Raw genomic sequence first — 14,364 nt, 5'->3', positions numbered from 1 at the left:
GTGTCTTTTACTTCTTTGTGCTGTGATGCACCAGAGGCAGGTACCTGCAGCACACCAGCAGCATATTTGGGATGTGCGTACGTGCGTGTGAGATATGTTTCTGTGTGGCTATCACAGTCACCTGTACCTACAGAGCTCCTCTTACTGCTGTGTCTAAAAAGGTTTTGTAGAGATCCGTGCTGTACCTGTTCCTGTTCATTTTTGTTCCCCTTTGTCAGCCACATTTTTCTGGTCACTTCCAGTTGGTTACAACAGCTTGTTGCTGCTTAGGGCAAGCATTGCATCTTTCTGAAGCATGAACTCCAATGGTTTTCCCTTCTACTTCAGAAGAGAGGATAAGAAATTTCTGGCTTTTTATAATTAGTTGGGTGTACATTTTCCTTCCTTGGTGTCTTGCTTAGTTATAGGATTTAAAGACCTTGGATTATGGGAAGAAAACATTCCCAATAGAAAAGGGGGGTATTAGCAGCAACATTAATGCTGGAAGCCACTGCCCTGGAACAAAGATTCATTTTCCATTCACCCCATGATTTACAGCACATTCCAACCAAGTGATTTGGCTATGGTCTTCTGGCATAACATTGTTTGCCCTTTCTGTGACATTTTGCATATAAAGAAAAGTTATGAGCTTCTTGGGCATTCAAGGTACCAGGAAATGCAGGAGTCTACCTAATTTGTTAACATGAAATTATAGATGTCTGACATAGGCTCCGTTAGTTAACATTGGCTAGAGTAATGCTGCAGCCAGTTGATTGTATTACAGTCATGATGAAGAGGAATGGTCCTTCTTTGCTTTTCTGGGATATGACGGGTACGGAGCCAAGGCAGATTTAAAATGTAATGAATGAATAAGCGTTTTCTATGGTTTGCTTGACTCTTCCATGAGCTCCGCAGCTGCAGTGTTGCTGCTATTGACTCACCATCTCCGTGACAGGTTGGTGCTGGCATAACATGGAAAGGGACTTCTCAGAAGTACTATAGGGGTAGTCTCTTAAATGTTAAGCCCTCATCGCACTTGAACGTTGATTTCTTTTAAGGCAGAAAAACCCCACCCAAAGTAGCATGGGAAGAAGACACGAGGCAGGGACCACTTCCCATTTGTTTTCCCAAGACCAGGGTCTTCACAGCTACAAGCAAAAGTATTCACTCGGAAGTGCTAATACCCTCACCATGTGTCCCAAGGGAAATCAGTCAGATGCAGATAAACGGCTGTGTCACATCCGACACCTCTTTCTAACACCCATTTCCCACACGCTCTCCCCAGTGCAACATCCCCTCAGATCCCCCTCAGCTTCCCGCTCAGCTCTGCCATCAGGATCTGGTCCCTGCCTCCACCTTGCCCCATCTCATTCCTCACTGCTTCCCACCTCACTTGCCCCTGACACCCCCAAAGCCACTTCCCAGCCCTCATCCCTTCCCCGCCCTGAGCCCGCAGTGTTTTAACACCCTGGCCTTCACATCTTGTGACTATTGGAATCAAGTTCTCACGTCTGGTGGTTTTAACCTGAAGTTCACACACCTCCAGGTTTGCATCACTCCTTCAGTCTGTTGCCGAACTACTTTTGTGGGCTCTTGCACTTTTATCCGTGCTTTCTTTCATGCCTTTTCTCTCGCCTTCCTTCTCTCTCTGCCCCTCAGCTACTTTCCTTGAAGTTCCCCTTCTTACAATACGCTTCGTCTCTGAAGGCTTTCATCGTTAATCTCTCAAGAAACTATCTTAGAGACTCATCTACCGTGCTTTGATTTATTCATTGTGTTGGGTTTTTTTTGGCGAGTATCTCGCAAGAACTGAGGTGGTCATCCTTCTACCTCCATCGCTAAAGGAAAGCTTGTGTGAAAAGGTGGGCTTTCAGAACTTAAATTAAAAGATCATGTAAGTAAGATAATTGGATAAAAAAGGATATTAGGATCTGAAACAGAATGTTTACTTGCTTTGATGTGCTTTGGGAACATATGTCTGCACAGTGGGCTGTGCGGCTGATTAAGTATAAAACAACCCAAGAAAAAATCACCACTATTAAGCTTAAATCAAAGATCTCTCCTCAAGACACTAATTTGATTTGGGTTTGAAGGTCCCGTATCAACTCTAATTTCTGCCTTTGATGTCTTGCTTCTTTGTGTGTTGTATAATGGAGGGCAACCTTACTTATTAAAAATATGCATTTTTCTTTCATTTTAAAAGCAAATATTGTTATTGTTGTTGTTATTGTGTTGCAGTTATGCCTGCAAGTGTCAGCCAAGGCTAGACCCGCATTGTGCTAAATGCTGCATAAATAGAATAAGAAACCGTACGTAGTTAGGACAGTTTCTAATGTGAGGACCGGTTCCTGTACAGGATTACTTCAGCTCCCAGCCTTGCTCCCTTGTCCCAATAAGGTTGCCAGCAACCTGTGAGCTCAAGAATATCGCTAACTTTTGGTGGACCTTAGATGGAAGAAAAAAAAAATCAAGTTCCAAACCAAAATACTTTTGATTTCATTGATAAAAAATAGTAATACGGTTACATCAAGTAGAATTAAATCTTTTGTTCTGTTTGTTCTTGGTTCAATATATATTGCTGAAATATCGTCTAGGTATTTTAACTTATGATTCAGTCAGGTGTGTATGAAAACAGAATGGTCTTTCAAAAGGAAATATGAAAGTTGTCTGCCTTTTTCTTAACTTCTAAAGAAAAAAAATTCTTTTTCTTACCTGGAGCAAATATATTAAATTGACCTCACAGGCTAGAAGTTGCATTAAGTCCTGAATGCTTTTTTCTAGGGAATGGGAAAAAAAAATATATTAAGAAATTGGACCCACCATAGATTACGATACTGTTTCCATGGTGTGGATGGAAAACGGAGATCGACGAATCAGAGGCCTGGTCTTGTTGCTCCTGCCATCTGTGGCAGAGCTTCCTTTGACTTCAGTGGTACAAGATGAGACTTTGAGGTGTAATTTTTAAAGGTATTTAGACAACTACCACTGCCAGTAGATGCCTAGTGGGATTTTTTATAGACCTAAAACCTTCTAAAAGCAATGCCTTATCACAAATCCACAAATAAAGATTTTATAGGCAGAGATTTGTGTCTGTTAAGACCCCAAGTAGCTTCCACAGTTATCTGATCTGATATCTGTGATGCTGGGCATAGGATTTCCCTTTTCGTTTCTACAGTGGGAGAAATTAGTCTTTCCTACTATTAAAACTCCAAACCTTGTGATACATTTAGAGAGCCCATCTTTTAGAAGAACATCTAGTTTTGCCATAAAGTCTTGCAGCAGTACTGAATTTACCACTTCCCTCTATAAACTGTTCTAATGGGAACTTGCCCTCACTGTTAAAATATCTTTTTTTCTTTGTTTTTTCATGCTTTCAATGCCTCAAAGCCATATTTGAGGGGAGAGGAGAAAACATGAACTGCTCAAAGCATGCCTGTTAAATTTCTGCAGAGAAGCTGTAGCAATTTTTGTCCAGCTTCACTGTAAGTGAAAGCATTGTTTAATTGCTTAAGGTAGCCCTGATTTCCTATAACATTCATCTTTGTGGGTATGAAAAAAAAAAGTATTAATCCCATTTTAGAGCTGATAAATTACAGGAAAAATAAATAAAATGACTTGTGCTGTGCAATCCCAGCAGAGGAAGGCTGGGAGTCACATGTGATGTCTCTTGGGTCCCCATCTTCCTAGTGGGACACAGAAGCTGGCGTCTTTTGAGTTGCTAGCCCTGTATTGGAGCATCGAGTCACTTTATCAGAACATTATCACCTTGATGCGGTGTCAGGAGAGCTGGGAAGCAGGACTGATTCCCCATCGTGTCATTACCAGGCTGCCCCATGCTCTTGGGCAGTCGCTGGAGGTCGGGGCAGCTGCAGGGCAGCTCCATGCCCCGTCCTCCCAGTGCGCTGCAGCCTGTGCATCCTCTGCTTTCCGAGTGGAAAAAACTGGAGGAGGGCAATTTCTGTGAATGATCAAATGCCACATGCATGTGATCGTCGTGGCCCAGGGCTGACCTCTGAAAGGTGCCTCGTTTTGACGGACCTCGCAGAGTTTCATCCTGAGGGTACCGCGCAAGTGTCGCGACCTCCCGCCCTTCCTGCTGTAAGGGACTTTAAATCAGAAATAAACAGAGGTGAAGTCAAGGGGCTAGTGAGAGCTGTTTAGACTGAACCATTCGGCTGGGGTACTGTAGGTTTCCTGCTGGATAAAGCTGTGGCATCCCATATGTAGAGTGTCTGCCACAAGTGTGGACCCTTCTTGGGGTAACCCTATGGCTCTCCTACATCTCCTTCGGACTTTGAGTGGTATTCTGGATACACAGCGTTTGTGAAAATCAGGCCAGGATGTTCTATTTATGTTATGAAACAAAAGCAAGGATTTATTATGTGGGGTTTGGATGGGATAGCTGGCTTTAAAAGATTTTTTCTTCTTATAGCAAAACTCTACCAGGCTATGATACTCCCCCCGTAAGCAGTTCTGTTCCTAGCTTCCATTCCTGTGTAGCAGCATGCAGTTTTTTATTGCACAGCAAAACAATTGCCTGCAAGTGTCCATATTCCATTAAGCATATGGAAAAGTATTCAGCCCTTTGTTTTCTGCTGAATGAATACATTTGGCGCATAGCTATTAATTTGGACTAGTCATGGGACATTAGTGCCGTTTAATTGTCCCCATTTTTCTGGGTTTTATTTAACTGATGGAGATTATTTCAGAAATGTGCAACTTCTTTAACTGTTGCGTTCATTGCCGGGTACCCCTTGTGGAGGCTCCAGACCTGCATGCGGCAGCAGGGAGATGGTGCCTCATCTCTCCTGTACGAGTTTTTGGGATGGCTGGTGCATGACTGCAGGTAAACAGTGTAAGCATTTATGCTCACTGAGGAGCATTATCCACTGCCTTAGTGAAAACTTGCTCTGTAAAGCGTTAAGCAGAGTGCATTGCCTCCAGCACCGCCCTGCAGCCCTTAGATGGGGTCAGCTAATTTCTCCCCAGTCTCAGTGTCTCCCTCGGTTAGTGAGCAGGGAAGGGAGAGCCTCTTCTGGGTGGGTGGGGAAATGAATCAGGGCTCGTGCACTTCATCAGAGATGCAATTTGCTATACAAGTCCTGAGCATTAATTATAGAGCCTGGGCTTCTCGCCGCAGCCGCGGGGAAAACAGGCCCCTGGCTCCCATTAAATTTAATGGCGTTTGGACACCTAATTCCCTTAGCCTATTTGAAAACCAGAATGCCAGTTCCTTCAGAAATGCATGTGGTCAGGTGAAATCCCTTGTCCCGCTGCAGGCAGAAGATTTTCACACTGCTGGCTTCAGCAGAGCCAGGAGCTCTTCCCCAGGCACAGCGGTGTTTGGGGCATGATTTATGGGTTGAGGAGGCATGGGCAGGGGCTCGGGGCGTGGGGCTGGGCAGCCCCACGAGCCGAGGCACTGAGCTGGATGTCTCTGCTCCTACAGAGCAGCAGCAGCTACCTTTCACTTTGCTCCTCCTTTGTCTAGGAGCAGCCCTGCGAGGCTCCGGCCACCCCTCGCTGTGCGTTGGCAGCGTGCCGATTCAATGGCACAGCGTAGGGCTGGGGGTCAGATAAGGAATCATGCAAGTGAAGCAACTGGAAAGAGAGGGAAAGACAAATTTTGGGGAATCTGCGGGCAGAGGAGGCTGTGGCTTCAGCCAAGTGAGCTATTCCTGGTAGGCAGCTACCAGAAGCCACGTTGTTTTGGGATGTGCTTTGCTGGAATTGTACTTGTACAACAGTAAGAGGTGATTCCCATCTGAAAGGGCTTTCAGGAGCCAGACCTGACTGAGGACAGCTATCCTGACACGCAGATGGGGAGATGTGGTAATGAGAGGCTTTAGGCAAAGCTGTCAGGACAAACTTGCTCTCCAACCTGGTCTTCATGCGCAGGGCCAGCCTCCTCTTGAAATGCCGCCCGGGTCTCCAGCTGCATGCATTTTGGGGGAATTCTTGGTCTTTTTCCCAGTGTTACCTTTTTGGCCAGGGTGGAGTTTTCCTGTTCTGAGGGACTTCAGCATTTCTGCCCAATTTAGCATGGGGAAAATGAACAGCAAACCCTTCATATTGTTATACACATTTTAGATGTCGGCCTCACAGTTTGATCAGTGGAGGCTCCGAAGGCTCGTAAACCTGGTAATACACAGTTTCAAGCCTGCATCAAAGAAGTTCACAACCCTTTTGGGAGAAGCTGTGAGTACTGATGAAAGAGGGAACTTATTGTATATGTAAGAAAACTTCTTTCATGGCTTATGTATTAAGGCAGGCTCTGTGGCCCAGGGAAGATTGGGGCTGCTTTTAATTTACATCCCCCCCTCACTTATATTAAGTCTTCGTCAGAAGAAAAATTAGTCAGATGTTTTCTTAATGACATCATTTTTTTTAATCCTGTTTCATTTTTTCCAGATGAGGCGGTGGAGATTATTAGAAATGAATTGAAACTAAATCTGGAACAGAGGCTTTGATTCACTTCTCCCTCCTCCCCGGTAGAAATAAATCGGTCGGCTCCGTGCTCGGCCGCTGTTACGAGCAGCCTCGGCAGAAAGCAGCCCGCCGGCCGTGGCTGCAGCCTTCCTGACGGCCCTTTCCGAGGGTGGCTTCCGTCACCCCGTAATTTGGGTAACGAACTGCTGGAGCGATGCAGGTGGGGAGGTTATGAGGTCTGAAATAGCGATGCCATCATAAGTTTGTCTTTCGGCGCCGTGAAGGAAAACAGGCTGGATCCCGCTGGGTGTTCCTCTGGCAAAACCCAGCTCTCGGTGCGAGGAGCGCGTGCCGGCGGCTGTGCATTGCCGCCAGTCCCTCGCCGAGCTTTGTATCTGATATGGTTTCACTGCCTTGTATTTCACACCAGTGAGCCACGCAGTGTAGTGCTACAGGAGAGTACTTTGAACTATAAATATTTTAAAAGACATTTAATTTACTACCCATCAGCAGAAAGCGTTCAAAAAACCACAAGGTTTACTAATTTATCAGAAAGACAGAGAAACACACAGAAGATCAAACAAAGACAAACACGCTCGTAAACTGCTGAATAAGTCTGCAAAACTTATATTACGTTTCTGTGTGGTTTTGTTGATATGCAAGTATTATAAATAAATTAGAGTGCACCTGAGCTGTTGATAAGGCAGGGTGGGACTGACATCCTGAGGTGCAGGTGGCGTGCCTGAACTGCTCAGACCCTCGCGCTTGTGGTTATCTGTGCACAGAGATGGATTTGCTCACTAACGTCAGGTTTGGATATTCTTAGGACGGGACACTGGTAATGCCACCCCGTAGCTCAGCCCGCATCCCACATCCCTGCCCCAGGACTGCCAGATCCACGTGGTGCCTGGTCCCTGGGGTGCCGTCCCATCGGGCACGCGTCCACCTCCCCCAGCCCTGCTGAGGCGCCCGGGCAGGGCCCAGCACCGGCCCTGGCGTGAGTCCGACTCCAAAGCAGCTCGGCTTCCAGCAGCCTGGCAGTACAGGGGAGGCTAACGCAGAGCAGATTTAGCTCCGCCGTTTGGCCTGATGGCAGCTCTGCCTGTTTTGGTGTCTAGCTCAGATTCTCTGTTTCTCAGGTCAGGGCCTGTAATTTTTTCTTCCCCTCCTCGCATCCTCTGCGGTTTGTGTTAAGAGGACGGAGGATACTGGAATAGATGTGTCTGGGAGTTGTCTGCTTGATTTCTCTTCTGTCTTTGCCCACCCTGTGAAAACTACTCAAGTGCTGAAACAAGCCTCCGACTTTTTTTGTTACCTGCTGAATCCCCAGCATTTGCTGGCTCCTTTCTCAGGTAACATTTAGCCTGGGGAAGATCTGAGGCATTTAGCAGTGGTGGCCCCCAGAAAGCATGCAATAAAACCTCTCCTGAACTTTTGCCCTCTGAACTGTAGGGCCGACCTGTCAAGGGGGTTTGTGCAAGCCCTGATGGACGCGGGCGGGAGGGCTAAGCGGTCAGGGCTGCCTAGCTGCATCCACTCATGTGGCTGGGTGGCAGGGTGGACACTGTGGATGTCCCCGTGTCCCCATCCTGCCCGTGTGGGGGCTGGGGCTGGCTCCAAGAGCTGCTCTGGCCCCACACAGCCTGCAACCCTCAGCAAGGCAGCCCAGGCGGGGCGAGCCACCAGGCCCCAGGTGATTTTTAGCCCCCTTCTCAACCTCCTCCCAGCAGGGTCAGAGGGAGAAGTGCGGCCGCGAGTGACAGCTTCTCTCTGTTTCCTCCTCAGCCCTCCTCCCCTGAGCGGCAGCCCCGTCATCTCCGACATCTCCCTCATCCGCCTGTCTCCGCACCCCGCCGGGTCCGGCGAGTCGCCCTTCAGCCCGCCGCACCCCTACGTGACGCCCCACATGGAGCACTACCTCCGCTCCGTCCACGGCAGCCCCACGCTCTCCGTCATCTCCGCTGCCAGGGGCCTCAGCCCCGCCGACGGTAAGAGACCCACGCCACCGCATCCTGCCTGTCCCAGCCAGTCCAGGGTTCACCGCCGGGGATGCCTGTGTGGTGCCGCTTGTCGCTCACCAGCGCTGAAATTCCCTGCAACCCAGGGACTTACAGCTGCGAGGGCTCCGCAGCTGCTCTCTGAAGTGGGAAAGCTGTCTCTTTTTCTTTTCCTTTTTTTTTTTTTCTCTTCTTCCCCTTTAACTACACATTTGTTTTGCATCATTGCGCTGAGAAAGCAGAGCGTGAGAATAGCTATTACCACTGGATCGTATTATAAATATTTTGCTTAAAGTATGTTCCTTTCTGCAGCGCTCTCAGCTCTCTTCTGAGCTTTCCTGTTCTGATGTCTCTACCAGGAGCCTTGCTCCCCTCAAGAAGGGTCACAGTTGTCCTGGCTGCCTAGTGTGTCCGTGAATGACCCAGCAGAGAGGAGGCAATGACGGCTGGGTTGTCTCCCCTTGGCTTTGTGTCCGGGGGCGTGCACAGCTCCAGGGTGAAGGAGTGGGCCTTTCTTCCTCCTTGCTCTTGAGCTGCTCTGCTGAAGTACTCAGGAGAAGGCGAGGGTGTGTGGGAAGCTGGTGCTCAGAGCATGTGGAGGTGGTAGTACCCACCTAGCCCAGGCAGACCACATGTGGGGTCAGCATGGGCACTGGCTCCACATGTCCAGGACAAAAATAGCCAAGCAGGGAAAGGGGAAAATGCAAAGCTTTCCTGGGAGGGCTCCAGGACCTCAGAGCTTGTTTTTTAAAAGCAGAGAGAGATTTGTGTGAGTTCCCTTGGTCGTCATTATTTTATACTGATGGTGAATTTGGGCTGCTGTGTATGTCATGTTGACTATAACATGACCCTTCTTTGACTTGGGGAGGTGCTAGCTGTGACTCACTTCACCAGAAGTGCTTTATCAGACTGTACACCCAGCAAATCCCAGTGTCTCTCAGCTCCTGAGCCACCACTGGGGCAAACTAAACACACCAGAGAGCAACGAAGCCCTGGTTTACTGTCTGGCAGCATTAAACCATCTTCTGTGGGTAAAAAACACATTCCTGCAGTGATGGAGAGATGCATTATGCCTCCTTCCCTCTCCCAAAACGTGATCTTGATGTAGAGGGCTTCCTTTCCACAGCCTCACCAGGGTAAGTGCCTGAGTTCCCAGCCGCCGGCAGCGCAGAGGCACGACGGCTGCCGTGCGTGTACTGTGTCCCGTCCTCCCCCGTCAAAACCAGTTTCATTATTTGCTATGAAAAAGAGGCATTGTGTTTTGGGTTGCTTTTCTTTTCCTTTCTTTTTTTTTTTTTTATAAGGCCGCGGTAAATAAGTTAATGGGGCAAGTGGGTGGGGAGGCAGGTTTGAAAAATTACAGCTGGGAGAAAGTGAGCATAATTGTCTTTGGCAGCCAAAATGGTTTTAGGCTGCCAGACACTAAACCTAGCTCTATGCATTAGACCTTGGCTTTAATTTCCTCGCACCACTATCGGGAACTGGGTTGCATTTGTCTTTCCTTCCTAATAGGCAGGGATGTGGATGCTGACAGGGTTACTGCTGCTGGCGGCCGGGCCCTCTCCCCCCTCCCCGGGGCGACGGCTGCGTCCGAACGGGAGGATTATTAGAAGGGGGAACGAGAGATTGTTTATAAATTTGCGGAAATGGAGGAATGCAGAGGCCCCAGCTTAGTTTCTTTTGTCCGCAGAAACACGCCCAAGCTCACGTCACGGCCACGCTGAGCAGGGCCGCGCAGAGAGGGCTGGCGGGGGGCGCGGGGGGGGACGGGGCCGCCCGCCTCAGCGCTGAGGTCTAACGTCCTCTGGGAACCTTCTCCCCATGTTCTCCTCCTCGCCCCCGGCTTCGGCAGTGGCTCACGAGCATCTGAAGGAGCGAGGCCTCTTCGGGCTGCCCCCACCACCACCGGGAGCCAACCCCGCAGACTACTACCACCAAATGACGCTGATGGCCGGCCACCCCAACCCCTACGGGGACATCCTGATGCAGAGCGGGGGAGCAGCCAGCACGGCACACCTCCACGAGTACCTCAGCCCCGTCGACGGTGAGTAGTGGATCATGCCGCAGAAATTCGGGGCAGATGGATGGGGCTGTCTTTCAGGTGGAGGTTACTCTATGTGGTCACCCTGCCCTGCTGAAACCCATGGGCTACTGGATAATTTTTGGCTTGAAATGTCGCATTGTTCCATACACCTATATATAAATTATGCCTAATTTAAAATACATGCACCGAGGTGTTTTTGGAAGGGCTGCTGCATTGGTAGGAGGTGGGCTGGTCCAGCAGACAGGGCGATGCTGCTGTCCCACTGCCTTACCCATGGGCAACCACTGCGTGCTGTGGGGCAAGCCCCAGCTCCAGCTCCCCATCCTGCCCGCCTGCCCCGACATTTTGTCCGGCCAGCGTCTGGGACAGGGGCTGGCCACTTCCCCCTGTCCCAATGCTTGGCACAGCAGGACCCTCCTCTGGGTTTGGAGACTGTAAAACAAAACCCCCGAGGAGAAAAAGTACATTAACAGGGAGCTACGGTGGCGAGGATTGTGTTCATACTTTGTGGGAGAAAAAAAAATTGCAGGAATGCTGTATTTATACTAGTATCAGGCATTAGAAACCCAGAAAGTTCTGGTTCATGGCTAAACGAAGAAGAAATAAAATGATGTTAATGACTGCAGTGCTGAGTCACCCCCACGGCCTGACCGCTGCCCTGGTGTGATGGGTAATGTTTATGTGGGAGAGTATTTGAGGTCCGTCTGACTTTTAGAGTCGCTAGAAATTTCTTTCCTTTCACTTTATACCATATCTTGTAAAAACTGGGGTTACACAGATATTCTGGAGGGCAGTTTGGGGATTAGTTCTGCTGGAAGAAAGAGAAGTCTTGGCTCGGCTTTCAGATCCCAGCTTCTGTTTGCTGGGCTGTCTTTGGATTTGCTCGTGGACCATTATAATTTTTAGAGTGGGGTTCTGCATCATTTCATTACCGCTTCAAAGTTTCTGTTGTTGAGCTTTTAAGATGAAAGACTTTGCGGTCTTGCTGCTTCGTAAAGTGACTGGTTTAGAATGATAAAAGCTGCTCTGGCTGTTCAGTGATAGGGACTTCGGATGTTTCTAACTAAAAAAAAAAAATAAAAAAATTCTCGTCTGCAGCTGCTGCCAAAGTTTTACCTGAGTAGTCATTTTCTGCCGCCAGTTCCTAGACTGATTGGAACCCTGGATCCTAGGCTGAAAGGGAGAGCACATGCACCTTGATGTCATCCTGCCTCTAACATCCAAAATATGTTCAGGGTTTCTCTGCTACAAAACAGCAAGTCAGTAAGGCTGCTCTCAGTCTTCCATCTGAAGGGTTAAAGTCTGTGCTTATAGCAGATGGGTGCAAATGGGCTCTGCCAAGTTCTCCTCAGGCTCTTGAACAAGACTCCTTCCTCCTTGCCTCCTTATTAGTCCATCTCTGACCGGCAGTGCCTCACTGAAGTGCCAGATAAACAGCCAGCAAGAGAAGCAAACACAACTGTTTTCGTGCTAGTGCAGGCTGACGCTCAGCACACCAAGATGCCTGTTCTCAGGTTTTGATGAAGATCAGTCTTTATCCGAAGTCATCCGAGCTATTCCCCTGGGCAGAAGACTCTCTTCCCGCTTGGCTTCCCCTGAAAATGGCTCTAGAGTAAGTCACGTAACAAAGGTCCCAATTTCATGCAGCCATGCTCGTGACTATTACGCATTGGAAAGCCACGGCTCACCAAGCATTTATTTTGATCTTTCGGTAAAGCTTTGCTGATCAGTAACTGGAAAGCTTTTTGTGGGCCTTCGCGTGCTCTGAGTGAGATGAAAACTTTGGTACATCGTGAGGATGCAACCTGAGATACCAGAAGGCTACTTTTTAAGAACATGTGAAGGAGCAGCAGCCCAGTGCCAGTCTCTGGTCTATGCATTCAGCTTTATCCATCAGCCCAGGGAGGGCATCTGCTGTGATCACGTGCAGTGCTCTGCTTTATCCTTCCTCACTCCCCCTGCGGTTGGTGCTGCTGCAGGTACTGTGACCAGCTGTGGTCCAGAGAGGCATATAAAAGCATGGCTGAAGTCAGACGAATTTAAGTGCTGCTATTTTCCATTCTAGTGTTTCCTAACATCAAGTCTGGATCCTGAGACATCAGGCTACCTTACCTAGGTTGGTATTTTGTTGGTGGGCTTAACCCGTTATCCCCAGTGCACCAGCCTGTCTGATGAAGGAGGCCCAGTGTCAGCATGAAGAAAGAATTGTTCATTATTAGGCAGAGAGTAAAATGGATGGCTCTGAAATTCTGGCTGACGAGCTGGAATATCCCTCTCTCTTTAGAAAGCTATTTCAAAAATTTAAATCAGTGGGGACTAAGTAAATAGTTGAACAGATAATTTAATAAAGCATCCTCTTATGGTGTTTTTCTGAGACAAGAATATCAGTAGCATGCATAAAAACCTAGTGAGTCACTGCCTCACAGCATCTCTTATTCAGAGAGCCCTTTTCTTCCCAGAGAGACCCAGAATCTACAAACTTTACAAGAATTATTTTGCTGGTTGCTGAAATGCAGGTAGCTCCTGTTAGACCACATGCAGCACATCTGTGATAACACTGACACCTGCAAAAGCAAAAGAGGAAGATAAGCACATTTTAAAAGAAAAAGGCCTATTCAGTGTCACATCACCTCCAAGCATCTGCAGGTCCATGGGAGTCTAAGACACTGAGTATGGTTTTTCTTCCATGCAGCTGGGTCCTTCTGGTTGCTCTAGCAGCACTTCTTGGAGAATCCCTCAATGACTCTGAATTTGTCTGTGTTTTTTCGCTGTATCAGATGCGTAGGGTCAGGAAAGCAATAGGGCATCAGTGTTGGCTGGAGCCTGTTGGTACTGTCCATGTGTCAGAGTGTTTAAATAGTAACTGAGCAAGGGTGCTCCACAGCTGCATCTCTTTTGCAGATTTTTTACTGTGCAGCTACATCAATAGTTAAACCCCTAAAGTAGACCAAATCTCAGTGTTACACACCAGGCTGCTTGGGTCTTCAGGCCAGTGACAGTGAAAACTAAATAACCCTACAGGTAGCTGGCCTGTTTCATTCTGTCCATCCAAGCAGGGACTCTTAATCCAAGAGCAGAGTTTGAATCCAGTCTTATATCTATTTGCCAGAAAGCCTACATTTTCAAAGCAAAAGTTAGCCCCTTTCCAATGTCATAGCATGGCTGGTGGGACACTTCTGAGATTGTCTTGCACAGATCAAACAGTCTTTTACATTGCTATCCTAGAAGTGTGTGCCACATGGTGTATTATTCAGGTTATAGGGTGAGAGGTGAGGGCACCCATGAGGCAGAAAAGATCGGTGGAGGGCACAGAGGAGACTGGAGATGGCTGCAGCTTTCTGAGCATATCCAGCTGTTTTTTCCATAAGCACAAGGGCTTTTGTCATAACCTACAGCCCTTCTGGAAGTGCCATTTGCTCTCAAGAGGAGTGCATCCAGACTGACGTGTTGTTTGTATTCTAATAGCCCTGTACATCAGAAGATCTCTAAGTATTGTACGAAGCAAAGCCATTTCACCATTGGAAAAGAAAGATCAAATGATCAGAGAGCAGAGCAGTGGCAGCTCTGGGAACAAGATGCAGATCTTCAGAATAAGGAGTCTCATGGCCAGCAGGGGAAGCCAAGCTTGTCTTTAAATCCATCACTTCTGTTTGCACAGTGTCAAAAGTGGGATTGGGTTGTCCATACTGAGTCAGGGAATGGGAGAAAAAAACATCTTGAGTTCAATTTATGTCCAAGCAGCACTGTACAGAGACAGTCACTCAGGTCACGAGTACTGCATAGATGTCTGTGCAACCCAGCGGTTACCAACAGCAGTGCTGCAATGGCATTTCATCCGGTTCTGGAGCTAGGGAGGGGATCCCTGCCCTGCTTCTTGCTGCCCCGTGCATGGCAGTCACAAAAGTCTTGACTTAA

At 48.1% G+C, this 14,364-nt stretch overlaps 1 protein-coding gene across 2 annotated transcripts in view; it reads left to right on the top strand.

Moving 5' to 3' along the window:
* Positions 1-14,364, top strand: part of GLI2 (GLI family zinc finger 2) — a 136,346-nt gene that overhangs the window by 89,034 nt on the left and 32,948 nt on the right. For both annotated transcript variants that reach the window (XM_035569798.2, XM_035569789.2), the window contains exons 3-4: positions 8,194-8,396; positions 10,258-10,449. In XM_035569798.2, coding sequence (XP_035425691.1) covers positions 8,194-8,396; positions 10,258-10,449 — 395 coding nt within the window. The remainder of the gene's footprint in view (positions 1-8,193; positions 8,397-10,257; positions 10,450-14,364) is intronic.

This window comes from Cygnus atratus, chromosome 6, assembly GCF_013377495.2.
Source record: "Cygnus atratus isolate AKBS03 ecotype Queensland, Australia chromosome 6, CAtr_DNAZoo_HiC_assembly, whole genome shotgun sequence".
Classification (NCBI taxonomy): Eukaryota; Metazoa; Chordata; class Aves; order Anseriformes; family Anatidae; genus Cygnus; species Cygnus atratus.
This window is presented reverse-complemented; position numbering and strand designations above follow the sequence as displayed.